General features: G+C 40.6%; 1 protein-coding gene across 1 annotated transcript in view; it reads right to left on the reverse strand.

Moving 5' to 3' along the window:
- LOC132817356 (ropporin-1-like) overlaps positions 1-21,648 on the reverse strand; it is a 38,404-nt gene that overhangs the window by 10,578 nt on the left and 6,178 nt on the right. The window contains exons 2-3 of the mRNA XM_060827765.1: positions 13,467-13,590; positions 724-885 (exon numbers count right to left, since the gene is read on the reverse strand). Of these exons, the coding sequence (XP_060683748.1) occupies positions 724-885; positions 13,467-13,590 (286 nt within the window). The remainder of the gene's footprint in view (positions 1-723; positions 886-13,466; positions 13,591-21,648) is intronic.

Genomic DNA, 21,648 nt, shown 5'->3' on the forward strand with positions numbered 1-21,648 from the left:
TGCCTGAATATCTTTGACAACTTTGTCACTTGCCATACTGTCCATGATGCCAGGAGATGGGGAATGGTACCAATGTTTTACCATGCTCTGGTGCTGAGTTTTTGCTCTCCCTGTCACCTTTAGATGGTCACTTTCTGATGGTACAGTACGTCTGTCAGTACTTAAAAAATTGAAATGTCGGTCTCTGTATGTCCTAAACATATTTTGTAACATGTTCAATTGGCCTAAATGAGAGGAGAGTTGGGCATCTGTTCTGCAGTGGTGATCATTGTCAGCACCAGGATTGACTCCCTGAAATTGAAATACCCATTGGTACCAACATTTTTGAGACCACTTCCAAACCCCATTCCTGACGTCTAGGACCCTGAAAGTTTAGCCCAGGAATTAGGTCACAGATCAGAAATTATCTCACTGAAGGGAAGAACAGGTATCTGGGTATAAAACACTTCTTACAATTCTTATATTCCAATGTATTTAAATGTCTAATACACATAATCTACAATCTGATTAACCTTTTTGAAGACTGCTTCTATCTCCAATTTTAATATTAAATGTTTCATTTGATAAGATCGCTTGTTTTCTGCACATGTAACTTCTTGACATCTTGGGTGGATCTAGTGCATTCCAGTTAAATAAACTTATTTAACTTAGTGAACAGTTGCCAATCATCTAGGATGTTTGCAGCATATTGTTAAACTAAATTATAAAATAAGGAATACTTACAGGATCAAGAATGCTGCAACCCAACGCAAAAAATTTCATCCATTCAATCTCCACGCCAAAGCCACCCACAGTCATTATACGTCTTAGAATGTCTGGTGGCAGACCAAGATCATTCCATTTTTGTTCAATTTCTTTTGATTGGACAATTAATCTTCCATTTACCTTTAGGCAATAGATGATAATTATATTAATTTTAAAGGTGATGTACCAGAAAGGTTAATGGTAATTATATGAAATAAGATATTTGAATGAAGTTTGAATAAATCACAAATTGAATTACAAAGGAAGGGAATACAGTAATTTTTTGATCAAAATGAGTAAATCACAACAAACAGTATTGTTTTATGAGGTATTATTACTATTGTAATTTACACAATGTGTCAGCCCAATTGCACCCTACAATGTCCCACTTTTGCACCTGTTCCCACCTTTGCATCCAGCAGTTGAACTTCTATGAAGACTTTGTGCAGCAACTTTGCACACTAAATCAGCTGACAAGTTGATTTCAAAATGAGCAACCTGCAGTTGAGTTCATGAAAAATAGAAGGCTTTTTAGTTATGCACATCCTACACCATTTTTCTGAATCCCAACTGCAACTTTGAAGAAGAAGTGCATGCAGCATATTTATAATGCCAGTGGCATTTCTTCATGTGCTTTATTTTATTCATCCACAGGAAGTGTGTCGCTGTTTGTACCATCCCTAATTGCGCTCAGAAGTTGGTGCTGAGCTCCCTTCTTGAATTGCTACAGTCCATGATGAGAAGGTGTTGTAAGGGAGAGAGTTCCAGGATTTTGTTCCAGCAACGATGGCTCAGTGGTTAGCACTGCTGCCTCACAGTGCCAGGGTCCCAGGTTCGATTCTAGCCTTGGGCGACTGTCTGTGTGGAGTTTGCACATTCTCCCCGTGTCTGCGTGGGTTTCCTCCGGGTAGTCCGGTTTCCTCCCACATTCCAAAGATGTGCAGATCAGGTGAATTGGCTATGCTAAATTGTTCATAGTTGTTAGGTGCATTAGTCAGAGGGGGGGAGATGGGTTACTCTTCGCAGGGTTGGTGTGGACTTGTTGGGCCGAAGAGCCTGTTTCCACATTGTAGGGAATCTAATCTCAACAGTGAAGGAATGGTAATAAATTCCAATATGTAGCTTGCATGGAAATTTGCAGGTGGTAGTGTTCTCATGATTCTGTTGCTCCCATTCTTCTGGGTGTTAGAGGTGGTAGGTGCTGGCAAAGGAAATTCAGTGATTAGATTAGACTTACAGTGTGGAAACAGGCCCTTCGGCCCAACAAGTCCACACCGACCCGCCGAAGCGCAACCCACCCATACACCCCTTTTACCCCTTACCTAACACTACGGGCAATTTAGCATGGCCAATTCACCTGACCCGCACATCTTTGTGACTGTGGGAGGAAACCGGAGCACCCGGAGGAAACCCACGCAGACACGGGGAGAACGTGCAAACTCCACACAGTCAGTCGCCTGAGTCGGGAATTGAACCCGGGTCTACAGGCGCTGTGAGGCAGCAGTGCTAACCACTGTGCCACCGTGCCGCCCATAAGTTGGTGCTGAGCTCCCTTCTTGAATTGCTACAGTCCATGATGAGAAGGTGTTGTAAGGGAGAGAGTTCCAGGATTTTGTTCCAGCAACGATGGCTCAGTGGTTAGCACTGCTGCCTCACAGTGCCAGGGTCCCAGGTCCCAGTGAGTTGTTGTACAACTTGGAGGTGGTACAGTCTGCTGCTGGTGTGCATCAGTGGCATGGGAATGAACGTTGAAGGTGTTAGGTGGATGTCATTCAATCTGGCTGTTTTGTCCTGAATGATGTTAAGCTTTGGAGTATTCCTGGAGATGTACTCATCCAGGCAAGTTGAAAATATTTCATCACACTCCTGACTTGTGCACAGGCACTGAGGAGTCAAGAGGTGAGTAACAATTCACAGGATTTGGCCTCTGACCTACTCTTATAGACAGAGTTTACATGGCTGGTCCACTTCAGTTTCCAGTTGAGTTGTAACCCCCTGAATGTTTGTAGTGAGGGATTCAGTAATGATGATACCACTGAGTGTCAAGGGGCAGTTGGTGGATTCTCTCTTGTTGGAGATGGTCATTGCCTGCAACTAACCTGGCATGAATGTTATTTGTCAGCCCAAGTCTGGATATTATCCAGGTCTTGCTGTATTTGGACTTGAGTCGAAAAGTGTGATGCCAGAAAAGCACAGCTGGTCAGAATGCTGCCTGACCAGCTGTGCTTTTCCAGCATCATACTTTTCAACTCTGACTCTCCAGCATCTGCAGTCCTCACTTTCTCCTAGTTGCATTTGGACTTGGATTACTTCAGTATCTGAGGATTTGCAAATGGTACTCTTCTGCAATCAGCAAACATTTCTACTTCCCACATTATGATGGGGTAATTGACATTGATGAAGATGCTGAAGATTGTTGGGCTTAGGACACTGCCCTAAAGAACTCCTCAGAGATGTCCTAGAGCTGAGATAACTGACCTCCAACAACCACAGTCACCTTCCTATGTGCTAGGCATGACTCCAACCATAGAGCGTTTTCCCCAAATTCCCATTGACTTCAGTTTTGTTAAGGTTCTTTTATGGCACAGCTGATGAAATTCTATCTTGATTTCAAGAGCAATCATCCTCACTTCCCCTTGAATCCATGATTGTTCTAAAACAGTAATCAGGTCAAGAATTGACTGGGCCTGGTGGAACCCAAATTGAGCATCAAATTGTTGTTCGTAGGTGCTGCTTGATAGTACTATTGACCACACCCTTTAGATCTTGCTGATCAATGAGTGTAAGCTAATAGAGCTATAATATGCCAATTTGGATTTATCCTTTTTTTTGGACAGGCATACATGGGCAAGTTTCCTCATTGTAAGGTATAGGTTGTCTAGGGGCATGTCAAGTTCTGCAGCATAATTATTTAGCATTATTATCAGAATGTTATCAGGGTCCATGGCTGTTGCAGTATTCAGTGCCTTCATGTCCCTTGATAATCACAAGGAGTGAATTAGTTTGAATGAAGGTTAATATCTGTGATGCTGGGGACGTCAGGGTGAGCCCAGGATGGATTGTCCTTGGCATTTCTCATTGAAGATTCTTGCAAATGCTTCAACCCCGTCTTCTGTATTTATATGTTACGTTCCCTCATTGAGGAAGATGATTTGTGTGGCCTGCTTCTTCAGTGAGTTTAATTGTCTCCACAATTATTCCTGATGAAGGGCTTATGCTCGAAACGTCGAATTCTCTATTCCTGAGATGCTGCCTAACCTGCTGTGCTTTGACCAGCAACACATTTGCAGCTGTGATCTCCAGCATCTGCAGACCTCATTTTTTACTCCACAATTGTCAGCTGGATAAAGACAGGACACCAGAGCTTAGATTTGATCATTTATTTATGGGATTGTCTAGTCCCGTATGTTGCTTGCTTCTCTGCTGTTTTGTACCCAACTAGTCCTCTGTTGTAACTTCACTGTATTGACATCTTATTTTCAAGTAAAGCTAGTATGCCCTCCTATACTCTTCATTGTTATAAGGCCAGCTGTTCTAAAGGGTATTATTGAAAGCATCTCCAAACATGTAAGTGTTTACATCTTGTACATGATTTATCTGGAGCAAAATTAGCAAGAATACTTCTTGGCTTCCATAACAATCCTTTTGCATTATACTGCGCCTTCATTTAGATCTCCATCACACTAATGACATGGAAAACTGAGCAGCTGGAGCAGGTGCATATAGTTTTCCAGCTGAATGAAAATAAAGCCGAAACCTGAAAACAGTTCATACCATCTGTCATTCACACTGAGTTTGCACTGTGACACTATTGCTAATGCCACACCCATTCTGTGTCCAAACCAACTGACTTCTTATATGTTCAGTATGTTGGTTCAGGGACCAATGGGAGTGTTTCTCATCAAAATTCAAAGTACATGGTATAGTGTTGAATAACAGCTCTGCATCTGCTCCAATTAAAGCAACACTGATTAGATTGGTTATTGTGTTTCAATGAAGGAGACTTATATTTCTTTGAAAGTTTCTTTACCAATATGGCAACAGTTTTTATTTCAAAATAATTTCTGTTATTAATTATGATATCTCATTGTACAAACCAGTACATTTTCTTTCTATTGAATTTTTTCACTTACCAAGAATTCATATTAAAACATCAGTCACAAAATTAGTGCTCAGTCTTTCATTTTTGATTGCATCAGATAGTTTTGCTAAACTGAAATTTTCATTTGGCTGTTAAGGTTAACTTATAAAACTATTTAAGTTCCATCATTTTGTATTTCTTCTGGTATGAAACACGACACAAAGCAAAACAACTGTTAATTGGGAAACTAGTGCTAAGATTTTGCCACTTTTTCTCCCTCTTGCTTATTTTCAGCACTATCGGGTCAGATTTAGTGTCATATAAATAATGTTAAATGCAAAAGAAAGAATATTTATTTGATGTTTTAAGTTTTGCCAGTTGTTCAGAAATGTACCTGTGCATAATTTTATCTTAACTCAGGAATGCAACAACAATGGATAGCTGATAAGATATGGCTAGATCCGAATTATTCATCTGTTTTATTCTGTTATGATCCTTGAGGAGACTGCCAAATTTATGTTTCAGTCAGGGTTGGAACATGTAGCATTTTTTTTTGCTTAAAGTAGATAAAGTTTGAAATCTAGGTACTTACTAAGAAAATAGAGGCACAAAATTCCAGTTTTGGACAAAAAGGATAAACTTTACTGTACAAAATTATAATTGTAAAACAAAATGCATGGTTCAAAACAACTTACAGTCTACCATCCAGAATTAACACATTTGTAAATATGGCTGGCAGACAAATGGTTTTCAAACATCCACAGAGCATATCCTAGAGTGGATACAATCAAGACAGATCCCGTTGATATTTCAGCAATCTCTCAATTATAGTAACACTGTGTTACCCATATTTCTTAATGCATACTTTTGTGTTTGTCTTCGCAAGAAAATATGGATGATGCAGACATTCAGAAGGAGGAATGTGAATTATTGGTTGAGCAAAGAAATATTAAGGGGTTTAGCATCTTTGAAAGGAAATGATCATCAGGCACAGATGAAATATATCCCAGAGATATTAAGAGAAGCATGAAGGAAATATTGAAGGTTCAGTCCAATCTCCTATGACTGAACATAAACATTCAAATATCAGAAGTGAACAGAAAAGGACCATTTAGGCCCGTAAGCCAGCTGCCCCATTCAATAAAATCATGGCTGATCTGTGCGTTTAGAATTCCTCAATTCTATATACCCCGATAACTCTTGATTTCTCTGTCTATCAAAAATCTATCAATCTCTGTCATCAACTCCACTGCCTTCTAAGGCAAAGAGTTCCAAAGTTGCACTATGTTCTGAGAGAAAAAAAATCCCCCACTTCTGTCCTGAAAATGCAATACCAAACTTTAAAACAGTGCCTCCTGATTCTGGACTGACTGCAAGAGGAAACATTCTATCCATGTTCTCTTTGTCACGACTATTCTAGTGTCATACATTTCAATCAAGTCAGAATTGACTCTTCTAAACATTAGTGAAAACCAGCTCAGCCAGTCCATCCTATCCTCATAAAACAACCTGCTTATTTCAGATATCAATCAGAGTAAACATCTTTTGAACAACTTTTAATGCATTTCCATCATTCCTTTACATGAGAACAAACTGCACACAGTATTCAAGATGTGGTTCTTCCAATGCCCTATTGTAACTGAAGCATACTTATTTTTATGTTCAATTCCTCTCATAATAAAGAATGGCATCTCACTAGCCTTCATGATTACATGCTGTCAGTGTAGACTAATGTTTTGTGACTCATGCACCAAACATCTAAATCTCTCACTTCAGAATTCTGCAGTCATTTTCCATTTAAGTTGTACTCTACTCTTATTCTTCATGCTAAAGTGATCAACTTCACATTTCCACATTATATTCTATCTGCTTTTTTTTCCCTCCACTCATACAATCTGTCTATATCCATCTACAACTTCCTTATGACTTATTCACAGTATACTTTCCTACTTATCTTGATGTCATCTGAATATTTAGCTACCATGCCTTCACTGTCCTTATCTTAGTTATTGATGTAAATTGCCTACAGGGCTCCACTCATCACATCCTTTGAATCAGTAAACAACCCTTCTATGCATACTCTCTGTTTTCTACCAACCAGTCAGTCTTCTCACTATACTAATGTAATGCCTCCATACCATGAACTTTTATTTTGCACAATATCATTTGATGTGACACCTTGTCAAATGTATTCTGAAAATTCAAGTTTGGTATGCCTATACAATCCCCTTTAACCACAGTGTATGGTACTCCTTCAAGAAACTTGAATAAATTGGTTAAACATGATTTCCTTTCAACAAATTCAGTGCCGATTCGTCCAAATTACCTTATTGTTTAGAAATGTGTGTAGCAACAATGACTTTATGATTTATCTAACTACCTTTCCACAATAAATGCAGCTGGTCTATAGTTTTCTGTTTTCTGCCTTGCCCCCATCTTGAATCAAAGAGTTATATTTGATGTTTTCCAAGCTGATAGAACTTTTCTTGAATCAGAGAATTTTGGAAAATTAATACCAATGTTCATTGGCAACCTCTTTTAAGATGCTAGAGTGAAGTTCATCTGGATCCAGAGACTTGTCAGCCTATAGTTTCATCAATTTGTTCTGTTACCACATCATACATGATTGTAATTTCACCAAGTTCCTCTCTTGCTTTCATCTCTTGATTTACCACCATTACAGGAATGGTATCTTTATATTCTGTATAGTGAAGGCAGAAGCAAAATATTTGTTCATTTCATCTGCCATTTCCTCATTATCTAAAATTAATTCTTCATTCCTTTCTCACAATGGCCAGCATTCATTTTACTTAGTTTTTTAAAAATACCATTAGACACATTTACATTCTGTTTTTTACATGTTTCGTTACCTTCCTCTTCTACTTGTTTCTCCTTCTGTTAATCTTTTCATTATTGTCTGTCTTTCTTCATATTCTGAGTGATCATCTGTCCTGCCACTCTTCTTTGTGCAGTTATATGCTTTGTTCTTAAATCTCACACTTTCCCTAACATCTTTAGTTAGCCACTGATAGTGGATTCTTCCTGTACAATTTTTTTTAATAGCTGGAATATTCCTCTTCTGAGTATTCTGAAATATCCCCTTATCTGTCGCTGTCTCTCGATTGTTCCAACCCATAACCTAGTCTGCCAATTCACTTAAGCTAGCTCAGCATTCAAATCCATATAGTTGACCTTATTTAGGTTTAAAATTCTAGTCTCAGACCTAATCTTCACCCTAACAAACTGGATGTAAAATTCCAAACATACTGTGTCACTCTACACAGGGATACCTTTACTCTGAAGTCATTAATTACTCCTTTCATATTTCACAATACCAAGTCTAATATAACCTCCTGTCAGTTCCTAGGCATCTCTCTGAAAACCATTCTGTGAATTCCTCATTCCAGATTACTACTGCAAATCAGATTGTTCTAGTTTATATGCTGATGAAAGTTATCCATGATTACTGCCATCTTATTACACATGATTATTGCTACCTCTTTGTCATATGTGTCTAATATTACTACGTTAATACTTTATGCCCCATTGTAGATACTATTAGAGGGCCTGTAGATCACTTCCGCCAGTGATTTATTTTCCTAAATATCCCTCATCTCACCAAAACTAATTCTACATCCTAATCTCCTGAATAAAGGTTATCTGTAACTATTGCACAAATGTCATTCCTTGATTAATAGTTCTATGTCTCTGCCTTGAATGTCATTACCCCGCAATATTCAGGACCCAATCATTGTCATCAAGAAGACATGCTTCCATAATGGCTACCAGGTTATACTTATTTACTTCAATGTGTGCTATCAATTTGTTTACTTTGTTTTGCATGCTGTACTCATTCAGATGTCCAGCCTTTAGTTTTGTCTTTGTGTTCTCTTCAAAACATGAAATCCTGATTTATTCATTTGTTCCTAGATTTTTTTTTCTGTCTGTGTTCTTCCTGCCATTTTTTGGATTCTTACTTCCTTCACATATTATTAATTCCTCACCTTACTCTTAGGTATATGGCATCTTTCAACATTTGATCCCTTTCCCCTTTAATTTTAAACCCTCTCTACTTCCTTATGCAGTTTGCAAGAACACTAATCCCAACATGGATCAGGTTTAGACCGTTGAAATGGTACCACCTCAATTTTCTCCGATACTGGTGCCAGTGTTCCACATACCAAAACCAACTTCTTCGAAACCAGTCCCTGAATCATGTATTCACCTCAGTAATTTGCAGTAATTTAATCCAAAGTTTGCACATGGCTCAGGTAATAATCCAGTGGTTATAACCTGAAAGGTTCTGCCTTCCATTTAATCCTGGAAGTCTCTAACATTTTATCATTATTTAGGAAGAGAAAAAAGTTGAACGAGTAGTTTGTCAGTCTACCTTGTTGATAGACAAAATATTGGAAAATGTATGATGTACAGTATTAATCTTAATTTAGAAAAGTACAGATCAATTGGTGCAGGCAGCATCGATTTGTCAAGGGAAGGTAATATCTGACTCTCAAATTTGGGAGGTAACAGGGAAGGCTAATTGGAGTGATGCATTTGATATCGGGTATTTAGGGGATTTTGGCAAGACTTTTGACAAAGTCCCATGTGGCAAATTGATCAGGAAAATAGATGTACCTGAGATCCAAAGGAAAGTAACAAATTAACTCAGTGCAATGAAGCAAAATGTAATGGTTGCCAGATGATTTTGAGACTGAGTCTGCTACCTCTGAGATACTTCCCAATTCACTACTAGATCCTTTGCTTTTCCTGGTATAAATCAATGATTTGGACTTAAATATCAAATTCATAATTACAACGTTTTCACACAATAAAAAATTGGCTGTCTAGCCGATAGTGAGAAAGGCGGTTGACTACTGCAAGAAAATAACAATAGAGCTGTCAGGTGTCAAAAGGAACTTAATCTGTTCAAGTGAGGTATGCATTTGGAAGTGGGATATAAGCCAGGGGCACACACAATAAAGAGTATGGAAAAGGTGATCAAATAAGTTGTTAAACTTGAGAAGATGCTGAAAAGATTTGCAAGGATGTTTGAATTGTGGGGAGAGGCTGAATCGTCTGGGGCTTTTTACCTTGAAGCATTGGAGGCTGAGGGGTGACCTTTTGGAGGGTTATAAAGTCATGAAGGGCATTGGTACGGTTAATAGTCAAGGTCGTTTTCCTCGGGTGGGGCATCCAAAACTAGAGAGCAAGATTTAAGATGAGAGGGGAATGATTTAAAAAGGACCTGAAGGGCAACATTTTCATGCAGAGGGTGGCATGTGTATGGAATGAGCTGCTAGAGGAAGTGGTAGAGTTGGATACAATTCCAACATTTAAAGGTATCTGGATGGGTACGTGAATAGGAAAGTTTTAAAGAGATATGAGGCGAATGTGGCAATTAGGACGAGATCAACTTCAGATGTCTGGTCTGCACAGATGAGTTGGGACCAAAGGGTCTGTTTCTATGCTGGATGACTCTAAGCATGCAGAATACTTTCCTTCATTAATCAAGGCACATATTCCAGCTATCCCAATTTAGCTCACATAGCATGTTTCTAAGAAACATTGTACAAAATGAAAATGCACAGACAGAAATGACTTTGCCATAAAATATTTTTAATGTTCTTGCTGTGGAGGGAATATTTCCCACAACTTTTACTCTGCTCATTGCAACCTTAGCACAGATATAGCAAGCAGTGCCTCAAAGAAACCTAAATGGCACCTGAACTAACAACACACAATGGAATCTGCCAGTAATCTTTCTTATAGTAATGGAAACACGCAATCAGGACAAGGAGTAGTTCTGACAGCACCACAGTTACATGGTTTGTGTTAGATCCAGAAGGCTAACATATGACTGCTGCAGAATTTGCAAAGGAATCAGGTGGAGGATGCCTGCCTAAGCATTAACAGTAAGTTCAAGAATTGCACCAAGCCACTCTCAGTCATTGCCACCCACATCCACTTTGACCATGAAGATAACCTTCACCACAACATTGCTCTGTCTCATGGGATAATTTAGAGGCAAAAAGTTCCAAAGTTGCATGTTCAGGTGGTCAGCAGGAGTCTGCAACTGGGCCGGAGCTTGGCGAATATGGAGTGATGGCCATATGACCCAGCCAGCTACTGAAGTACAGAGGTATCATCAGGATTGAGTACCAAGAGCTCGCTGTGCTCTATACAGAGGTATTTTATAAAAACTCAAGCTGTTATGAATGCTGCAAGTGTTGAAACTGAAAGTAAGTTTCGGTGAAGGTTAATTTCTGCTACAATAACTTAATGATCATGTTAAATCAAAACTCAAGGTCGTGGTTGGCAAAGCTGTTGTAGAAAGCTTTTTAAAATCATTCTAAAATGAGTATGCATTAATAGAATATGCTCCAAACTGTGGCTATTGATAAAGTAGCAGAAATATTATGTTAAAACTGTTATAAAATACTCATTAGGCCATTGCTAGAGTATCGTGTACAATTCTGGTTATTGCAGGAAGGATGTGATCACTCATGAGAGCATTTATAGAGTAATTTACAAAGATGTTGCCCAGAAAGAAAAATGTCAATAGAGTTACATGGTTTGTTTTCTTTTGAATGAAGTGGCTGATGGGAGATTTATTTGCAATGTATAAAATTATAGGGTGAATAGGAAGTTCTTATCCCTAACCAGGGAACATGGCTGAAAAAAACTAGAAAGAAGAAGGAGAAAAATGTTTTCATCTGTCAGCAGTAATGGTCTGAAATTCATTTGCCTAAAAGAGTTCAAGCTGAAGAAACCCTCTTAACATTTAACAATTTCTCGGACAGGGACATGACGTGCCATAACCGACAAAGCTACAGATCAAGGGCTAGAAAGTAAAACTAGGCTAAACAGCTCTTTTTCAGTCAGCACAGGTAATGATTGCTGAATTACCTTCTTCTGTGCTTTAAATGTCTATGATACATTTAATGAAGGACCTTGTGGGATCTTGGGAAACATTGCAAATGTTGATGATCCCCAACTAAAAAGAATTGTGTATAGGAATTGAGAGTGGCATCATGGTGACTGTCAAATGCCTTTGGGAAGTAGGACAGTATTTCAGATCTGCTTTCAGCTTCATGGAGGTATTCAATTTCTCCATTGCTTAAATCCATTCAGTATATGCGGAGCTCGAGCAATATTGTCTTGAATGACATTTTCTCAATGTTGATTGTCTGTTGGGGCAGTGGATGCATTTAGTCAGCTACTGGTCATGGTATCTCATTTGACAGACCTTCCCCTCTACTCCTCTTCCAGGTCATCTATCATAATCAGAAACAATAGGCTACAAAACAGATAAAGCAATTGTATTGCTGTTCTAAACACCTCTCTATTTTTGTACTCTGGAAATTATCAGGAAACTAACAAGTATAGATAGCAACAATGTCAGAAAATGAACTGCTAAGATAGATGAAAGGTATTAAATACACGTAGAGATAATTCACATCCTGTTGGAGTGAAACCCCACATTGCACTATTTCTCTTGTGGACTCTAAGATTGATAACCATAAATCCTGTCATTATTACGAGTCTGCTAGAAAATTAATTTCAAGATATAAATGCCTGCTGTGATGTAGCTTATGATAATATTTCAAATCTAACAATTTCACAATCACAGTAAAATTCAAAAGGACTCCTTGCCATGAAAACACCCAGCTATATATTGACTTCAGTGAAGCAAATGTTGGAGTGGTTAGGAAATCTGTGGAAGAGTGGAACTCATGCATATGTCTTTTTCCTTGTAAATTTCTGGATTTTGTACAAATTGACAACAGAGTATAATGTAAATGTCCATTCTAGTGGTGTGATTTCCTAAACTCCCATTATCCTCTTGTGCCCATGCGACCTGTTAGCCACTGCAGCGCAGACACAAACAGTCCCCTGTGATTATCCATGTGGTTGATAAGAAATCAAGTTAACCAACAAACTACTCCTGCTCCTGGGAATTTCACATTGTAAACTCTGTGTACCCAGGCTTCTGAACCATAATATATGTAATGAACCAAAGGTAACCATTTGATGACTGAGCTGAAACTGCTGACTGGTAAGAGATTGGGGTTGCTTTTAGCCATCAGAAATAGTGGTCGGGATGTGGTTCCCTCCTGTTTGCCCTTGCTTCACTGCTTAAGAATAATGAGGTAAAACAGGGAATCCACCAGCTGTTTTCGAACTCTTAATTGTCACAGCAAGGATCTCTAGTCAACCATGCCTTTCACATATTCGCAAGTCTGTTAAGATATGTTTTACTTCAATGTGTACATTATTTTTCCAATGCTGTGTTTCAATACTTGCTAATAGAATGACTAAGTTAAGCTACCCAAAAATAGTGTAATTGACTATAAAATGAGTTGATTGCTTATCAGGTATTTAGTTGAGTGAAACCTTACAATATCTATTTCCACTGAAAATGTTAAAGTAGGTATTTCATACTCTAAATATGACAACATTCAATGCAAGTGATTCAGAATAATTAATTACAATAAAAATAAAACTTTGTTGGGGATTTTAATATATTCACAAAAAATAAGTAGAAATATGTTTTTTTTGTAAAAAAAAACTGCATATGTGTATGGTTTTAATTAATGAATTTGTTAATAAAAGTGAAAGCTTGCAGACTTTGCTTTCTTACTTGTGCATGCAAGGCCCGTAATAAACCAGGTGTAAGTGTTGGTTTGCAGGGGGGTAGAGATGATGATCGTTCTTCTCTTGATTTTCCTGGACGGTATCCTCCAATTGAAAGATTTTGAAAATAACTACAGAAAGAAGACATATATAGAACAATACACTCCACAAAAGAAATCATGACACATTTAAAAAAAAAAATAACTTAGTAGGTGAAAGACTAAAGCGATTTTCTACTTAAACTGAAGTTAAATCATCTTTTCAGTTAAAATTATAAGAAATGTATAGCCCTTTAATATTGCACTGCCATTCAGTAAGATTATGATGGATTTTCTGTCCCAAGCTCTTTTATACCCATTTCATAGAGTCATAGAGAGGTGTAAAGCATGGAAACAGACCCTTCGGTCCAACCCGTCCATGCCAACCAGATATCCCAATCCAATCTAGTCCCAACTGCCAACACCCGGCCCATATCCCTCCAAACACTTCCTATTCATATACCCATCCAAATGTCTCTTAAATGTTACAATTGTACCAGGCTCCACCACTTCCTCTGGCAACTCATTCCATACCTGTACCATCCTCTGTGCGAAAAGTTGCCCTGTAGGTCTCTTTTATACCTTTTCCCTCTCATCCTAAATCTATGGCCTCTAGTTCTGAACTCCCCCGCCCCAGGGAAAAGACTTTGTCTATTTACCCTATTCATGTGCCTCATAATTTTGTAAACCTCTATAAGGTCACCCATCAGCCTCCGATGCTCCAGGGAAAACAGCCCCAGCCTATTCAGACTCTCCCTATATCTCAGGTCCTCCAAACCTGACAACATTCTTGTAAATCATTTCTGAACCCTTTCAAATTTCACAATGTAATTCTGATAGGATGGAGACCAGAATTGCAAGCAATATTCCAACAACGGTCTAACAAATGTCCTGTACAGCTGCAACATGACCTCCCAACTCCTGTACTCAATACTCTGACCAATAAAAGAAAGCATACCAAAAGCCTTCTTCACTATCCTATCTACTTGCGACTCCACTTTCAAGGAGCTATGAACCTGTACTCCAAGGTCTCTTTGTTCAGCAACACTCCCTAGGACCTTACCATTAAGTGTATAAGTCCTGCTAAGATTTGCTTTCCCAAAATGCAGCACCTCGCATTTATCTGAATTAAACTCCATCTGCCACTTCTCAGCCCATTGGCCCATCTGGTCAAGATCTTGTTGTAGTCTGAGGTAATCCTCTTCGCTATCCACTACATCTCCAATTTTGGTGTCATCTGCAAACTTACTAACTGTACCTCTTATGCTCGCATCCAAATCATTTATGTAAAGGACAAAAAGTAGAGGGCCCAGCACCGATCCTTGTGGCACTCCACTGGTCACAGCTCTCCACTCAAAAACAACCCTCCACCACCACCCTCTGTCTTCTACCTTTGAGCCAGTTCTGTATCCAAATGGCTACTTCTCCCTGTATTCCATGAGATCTAACCTTGTTAACCAGTCTCCCATGGGGAACCTTGTCGAACGCCTTACTGAAGTCCATATAGATCACATCTACCACTCTGCCCTCATTAATCCTCTTTGTTACTTCTTCAAAAGGCTCAAGTTTGTGAGACATGATTTCCCATGCACAAAGCCATGTTGACTATCCCAAAATCAGTTCTTGTCTTTCCAAATACATGTACACCCTGTCCCTCAGGATTCCTAACAACAACTTGCCCATCACTGACGTCAGCTCACTGGTCTATAGTTCCTGGCTTGTGCTTACCACCCTTCTTAAAGAGTGGCACCACGTTAGCCAACCTCCAGTCTTCCGGCACCTCACCTGTGACTATCGATGATACATATATCTCAGCAAGACGCCCAGCAATCACTTCTCGAGCTTCCCACAGAGTGCTAGGGTACACCTGATCAGGTCCTGGCAATTTATCCACATTCATGTGTTTCAAGACATCCAGCACTAGCTCCTCTGTAATCTAGACATTTTGCAAGATGGCACCATCTATTTCTCTACAGCCTATATCTTCCATATCCTTTTCCACAGTAAATACTAATGCAAAATACTCATTTAGTATCTCGCCCATTTTCTGCGGCTCCACGCAAAGGCCGCCTTGTTGATCTTTGAGGGGCCCTATTCTCTCCCTCGTTAGCCTTTTGTCCTTAATGTATTTGTAAGGTATTAAGGTATTCTCCTTAATTCTATTTGCCAAAGCTATCTCATGTCCTCTTTTTGCCCTCCTGATTTCCCTCTTAAGTATATTCCTACTTTCTTTATATTCTTCTAAGGATTCACTTGATCTATCCTGTCTATACCTTCCATATGCTTCCTTTTTTTTCTTAACCAAAGCCTCAATTTCTTTAGTCATCCAGCATTCCCTATACCTACTAGCCTTCCCTTTCACCCTGACAGGAATATACTTTCTCTGGATTCTTGTTATTTCATTTCTGAAGGCTTCCTATTTTCCAGCTGTCCCTTTACCAGCAAACACCTGCCCCTATCAGCTTTTGAAAGTTCTTGCCTAATACCATCAAAATTGGCCTTTCTCCAATTTAGTTGAAAATGTGTTGCTGGTTAAAGCACAGCAGGTTAGGCAGCATCCAAGGAACAGGAAATTCGACGTTTCGGGCCAGAGCCCTTCATCAGGAATGAGACTTCAACTTTTGGATCAGGCCTAATCTTTTCCACTATTTTAGAATTATGGTCGCTGGCCCCAAAGTGCTCCCCCACTGACAACCCAGTCACCTGCCCTTCCTTATTTTCCAAGAGTAGGTCAAGTTTTTCACCTTCTCTCGTAGATACATGAATCAGAAAATTGTCTTGTACGCATTTAACAAATTCCTCTCCATCTAAACCATTAACACTATGGCAGTCCCAGTCTATGTTTGGAAAGTTAAAATCCCCTACCATAACTACCGTATTATTCTTACAGATAGCTGAGATCTCCTTACAAGTTTGTTTCTCAATTTCCCTCTGACTATTAGGGGGTTCCACAATACAATCCCAATAAGGTGATCATCTCTTTCTTATTTCTCAGTTCCACCCAAACAATTTCCCTGGATGGATTTCCGGGAATATCCTCCCTCAGCACAGCTGTAATGTTATCCCTCATCAAAAATGCCACTCCCCTTCTCTCTTGCCTCCCTTTCAATCCTTCTTGTAGCATTTGTATCGTGGAACATTAAGCTGCCAGCCCTGCCTATCCCTGAGCCATGTTTCTGTAATTGCAATGATATGCCAGTTCCATGTTCCTAACCATGCCCTGAGTTCATCTGCCTTCCCTGTTCGGCCCTTTGCCTTGAAATAAATGCAGTTTAATTGATCAGTCCTACCTTGTTCTCTGTTTTGTCCCTGCTTGCCCTGAATGTTTGACTCACTTCTGTTCTCAACTGTACCAGTCTCAGATTGATCTGCTTCCTTACCATCTCCCTGGGTGCCCTCTCTCCTGCCGCGCCCCCAACCTTACTGTGTTTAAATCCTGAGCAGTTCTAGCAAATCTCCCTACCAGTATATTACTCCCCTTCCAATTTAGGTGCAAATTCTTGTACAGGTCACTTCTGCCCCAAAAGAGATTCCAATGATCCAAAAATGTGAATCCTTCTCCCGTACACCAGCTCCTCAGCCATGCATTCATCTGCTCTATCCTCCTATTCCTGCCCTCACTAGTTCGTAGCATTGGGAGTAATCCAGATATTACTACTCTTGAGGGCCTCCTTTTTAAATTTCTGCCTAACTCTCTGTAATCTCCCTTCAGAATCTCAACCTTTTCCCTTCCTGTATCGTTGTTTCCAATGTGGACAATGACCTCTTGCTGGCCCCTCTCCTCCATGAGAACATTCTGCACCCTCTCTGAGACATCCTTGATCCTGGCACCAGGGAAACAACATATCATTCTGCTTTTTCTCTGCTGGCCACAGAAACATCTGTCTGTACCTTGGACTACAGAATCCCTGAACACAATTGATCTCTTGGAAGCCGACGTACCCCTTGTTGCATTAGAGCCAGTCTCAATCCCAAAAACTTGGCTGTTTGTGCTACGTTCACCTGAGAATCCATCACCTCCTACATTTTCCAAAACAGCATACCTGTTTGAAATGGGTATATCCACAAAAGACTCCTGCCCTAGGTGCCTACCTCTCACCTTTCCTGGAGTTAACCCATCCATGTGACTGTATCTGAGACTCCCCCCCCCCCCCACACTTCCTATACTGCCATCCATCACATACTGTTGCGGTTGCAAATTCCTCATTGCTTCTACTTGTCTCTCCAACCAATCCATTTGATCTGATAAGATTCGCATCCAAAAGCATTTATGGCAGATATAATCCACAGTAATACTTAAACTCTCTTTAAACTCCCACACCTGACAAGAAGTACATATCACTCTATTAAAGGCCAGTTTTGCTCCTTCACACTCTACAGATCCAGAAAATAACACCGTCTTATTCCTCTACAAACACTGACCCAGGTTAAATTAATAGTTATGGCTTATATTTTAAGTTTAATCAAGAGACATATCTCCAAAAACATAATCAAGAGAGAATCCACTCTACTGCAGCCTTTCTGTTGGACACACTTAAAATAATGATTAACTTATCTGATTCTGTGCTGTGAACTTCGCCCAAACAGGTTCCTCCAAGATTAGTTGTGAATTTCACTGTTTGTTAATTTCCCAGACGCACTCCAATGTCCAACAATACATGAATTCAAAACAGCAAAGGCAGTAACTGTGCAGGTTCACTGCTGTGTCAGTTTCTTTCTCTCTTTCTCTCCTGCACTGACCTCACCATGTTTATTGCCTTAAGGTTCAAACATCTATCTTAGTTTTGATTTTACTTATCACATGAGCATCTATACCCTTCTGAGGTACAGAATACAATATCTCATAAGTCCCTTGAGTAAAAGAAATAGTTCCTTACATCAACTAAAATGGCTAAAACCTTGTCCTGAGACCATGCAGCCATGCAATTTGCGTTAGCACTGTGTGCTATTTTGCTTTTAAAGAGTGCACTGGTGGTGTACATATACATTGGTGCGAATCATTCTGGATCCATTTTGATGAGACATTACTGCACCTAGGTGATCCTGCCACGGTAACTACACAAAGCAGGCAGAATATAGTACTAATTAGCACATAATGCAGATTTAGTACTGGCACTGTGAGTTTAGAATTCTATGCTTCATCTAAGGTTATCTCTGACAAATTCACAAATGTATGTCTTCATTTTTCTAACTCGTTCAGGGGAAGTGATGATTGTACCAACATTTATTGTCTATCACTAATTGCCCTTGAGAAGGTGGCAGAAGAGCTGATGACTTGCCCTGCTCCAATCCATTCAGTTAGGTACATCTACAATGATGTCAAGTAGGGGGTTCCAGGATATTGACCTAGTGACAGAGAAGACTGGCAATACATTTCCTGGTCAAGATAGTGAGTGGTTTGGTGGGAAACTTGAACATGATTTTATTGCCATGTATCTGCTCCCTAAGGAACATGGTTAAAAATCACTCCATACCAGGTTATACTCCAATAGGTTTATTTATAAGTACAAGCTATCGGAGCGCTGCTCCTTTGTCAGGTAGCCAATGCAGTAGGATCATAGGACACAGAATTGAGAACAAAAGATAAACATGATGTCTGTGTCAATATTTACTTCCAAATAAACTTGTTGGACTATAACCTGGTGTTGTGTGACCTTTAACTTTGTCCACCCCAGTCCAAAACTGGCACCTCCACATTATGGTGACCATCGACACCACAAATAGCTGGCTCAAAGTGGAGAGGACCTCCAAGAAGATCATGTATAATGACACAGACATCATGTTTATTTTTAGTTATAAATTCTGTGTCCTATGATCCTACTCCACTAGCTACCCAATGAAGGAGCCGAGCTCTGAAAGCTTTTACTTTCAAATAAACCAATATAAACTGGTGTTGTGTGATTTTTAACTTTGTCCACCCCAGTCCAAAACTGGCATTTCCATATTAAGGAACATAGGTACATTTCTACAGTACATCTTGTAGATAGTGCACACTGCTGTCCTGTACAACAGTGATGGAGGGAATGGATGTTTAAGAATATGATGCCAATCAAGTGGGCTGCTTTGTCCAAGATGGTATCAAACTTCTTGAGTGTTGCTGGAGCTGCACCCATCTAGGCAATTGTGGAGTATTCCATTATAACCTTGACTTGTGCTTTGTAGATGGTGGACAGGCTTTGGGAAGTCAGGAAGTGAGTTACTTGCTGCAAGATTTCTAGCCTCCAATTTTATTTAGTGGCCACTGAATTTATTTGGCTAGTCCAATTCAGTTTCTGGTCAATAGTAACACCTGGGCCGTTGATAGTGCAAGATTCAGTGATAGTAATGCCACTGAATGTCAAGGGGCAGTGGTTAGATTGTATCTTATTGGAGGTAGCCATTGTCTGGCATTTGTGTGGCATGAATATTACTTGCCACTTTTCAGTCCAAGCCTGGACATTATCCAAGTCTTGCTCCAATTGGACATGGACTACTTCTGTGTCTGAGGAATAGCAAATGGGCTGAATATTTTGCAATTATTTGTGAGCATCCCTCCTTCTGACCTCATGAAAGAGTAAAGGACCTTATGATGAGGAGAAGGTGAGGAGATGAAGAGGCATTTCTTAACCCAGAGTAAGCCTACGGAAATTTCTAATGCAGAAAGCAATTGAAACCAAAACATTGAATGTGTTCAAAAGGGAGTTATGTATAATTGTTGGGCTAAAGCGATCAAAGGATATGGAGATAAAGTGACAACAGGTACTGAGTGGGATAATCAGCCATAAGAACATAAGAGGTTAGAAACAGGAGACTTCAGAGCCTTTGACTTTGATCTTTATGTCGTCATTGTCAACAGGAATAGTGCTAGAAGACTGGAGGATAGCAAATGTTGTCTCCTTGTTCAAGAAAGGGAGTCAGGTCAACCTTGGTAATTATAGATCAGTGAGCCTTACTTCAGTTGTGGGTAAAGTGTTGGAAAACACAACAAAGTTTTGTGAAGGGTAGGTCGTGCCTCAAATTCCTAGTGAGTTCTTTGAGATGGTGACCAAACAGGTGGATGAGGGTAAAGTAGTTGATGGGGTGTACAGAGGAACCTCGATTTTCTGAATATCAATTACCCGAATATTGGATTATCGAAGGAGAACTGGAGGTCCTGATAGAAACATTACATCAAAGAGCTGTTTCAACCCTGATCACGTCTTTTGTTTACAATGATTAAAAATGATCTTGGCTCACTGAAATACTGCTGACAACAGTCCTGGATATTGATAGGAGCCCAGGCACCATCTACAAATGGTTGATCTCCCACCCACTCTCCCTCTCCCCACGCACTTTCCCTGGAGTTCTACATAAGGGTGAATCCTAAACCACCCCCTTCCCAGATAATCTCTCTAACATTGTCTCTACAGGGCAGAGGTGGAACTTGTCAAAACGTTGTGCCTATGTGTGTGGCTGTGTGTGCTGGGGGGGGGGGGGCACGGCGGCCAGGGGCGGGGGTGCAGATGGGGGGGGGGGGGCGCGGGCGGTAGATGGGTACAGATGGAGGGGGGCTTGGGGCATTGCTGGCCGGGATTGTGGGGGGAGGGCGGTGTTGGATGGGGTTCCGCGATGGGTGGGGTGGTTGTGTTGGACAGGGTTAGGAGGCAGGTGGGTGGCGGTGTTGGATGGGGTTGGGGGTGCAGGTGGAGGACAGTGTTTGATGGGGTTCGGGGCAGGTGGGGGGGGCGGTGTTGGACAGGGTTGGGGGGGCAGGTGGAGGGCAATGTTGGACAGGGTTGGGGGCAGTTTTGGATGGGGTTGGGGGCAAGCAGGGGCGATGTTGGATAGGGTTCAGGGCAAGGGGGTGGTGGTGTTGGATAGGATACGGGGGCAGGTGGGAGAGTGGTGTTGGACAGGGTTTGGGGGCAGGCAGGGGTCAGTGTAGGATGGGGTTGGAGGCCGACGGGGGGATGTTGGACAGGGTTGGGGGGCAGGTGGGTGGGCAGTGTTGGATGGGGTTCGGGTGGATGGGGGGGTGGTGTTGGACAGGGTTCAAGGGCGAGCTTGGGGAGGTGTTGGGGGGTGGGGGTGGGGGTGGGCAGGGTGACAGTGCTGGTGGGCGATGTTGGATGGAATACGGGGGGCGGTGTTGCGGGGCTGGGGCGATGTTGGACGGGGTTGGGACAAACCGTG

This window comes from Hemiscyllium ocellatum, chromosome 7, assembly GCF_020745735.1.
Source record: "Hemiscyllium ocellatum isolate sHemOce1 chromosome 7, sHemOce1.pat.X.cur, whole genome shotgun sequence".
Lineage (NCBI taxonomy): Eukaryota > Metazoa > Chordata > Chondrichthyes > Orectolobiformes > Hemiscylliidae > Hemiscyllium > Hemiscyllium ocellatum.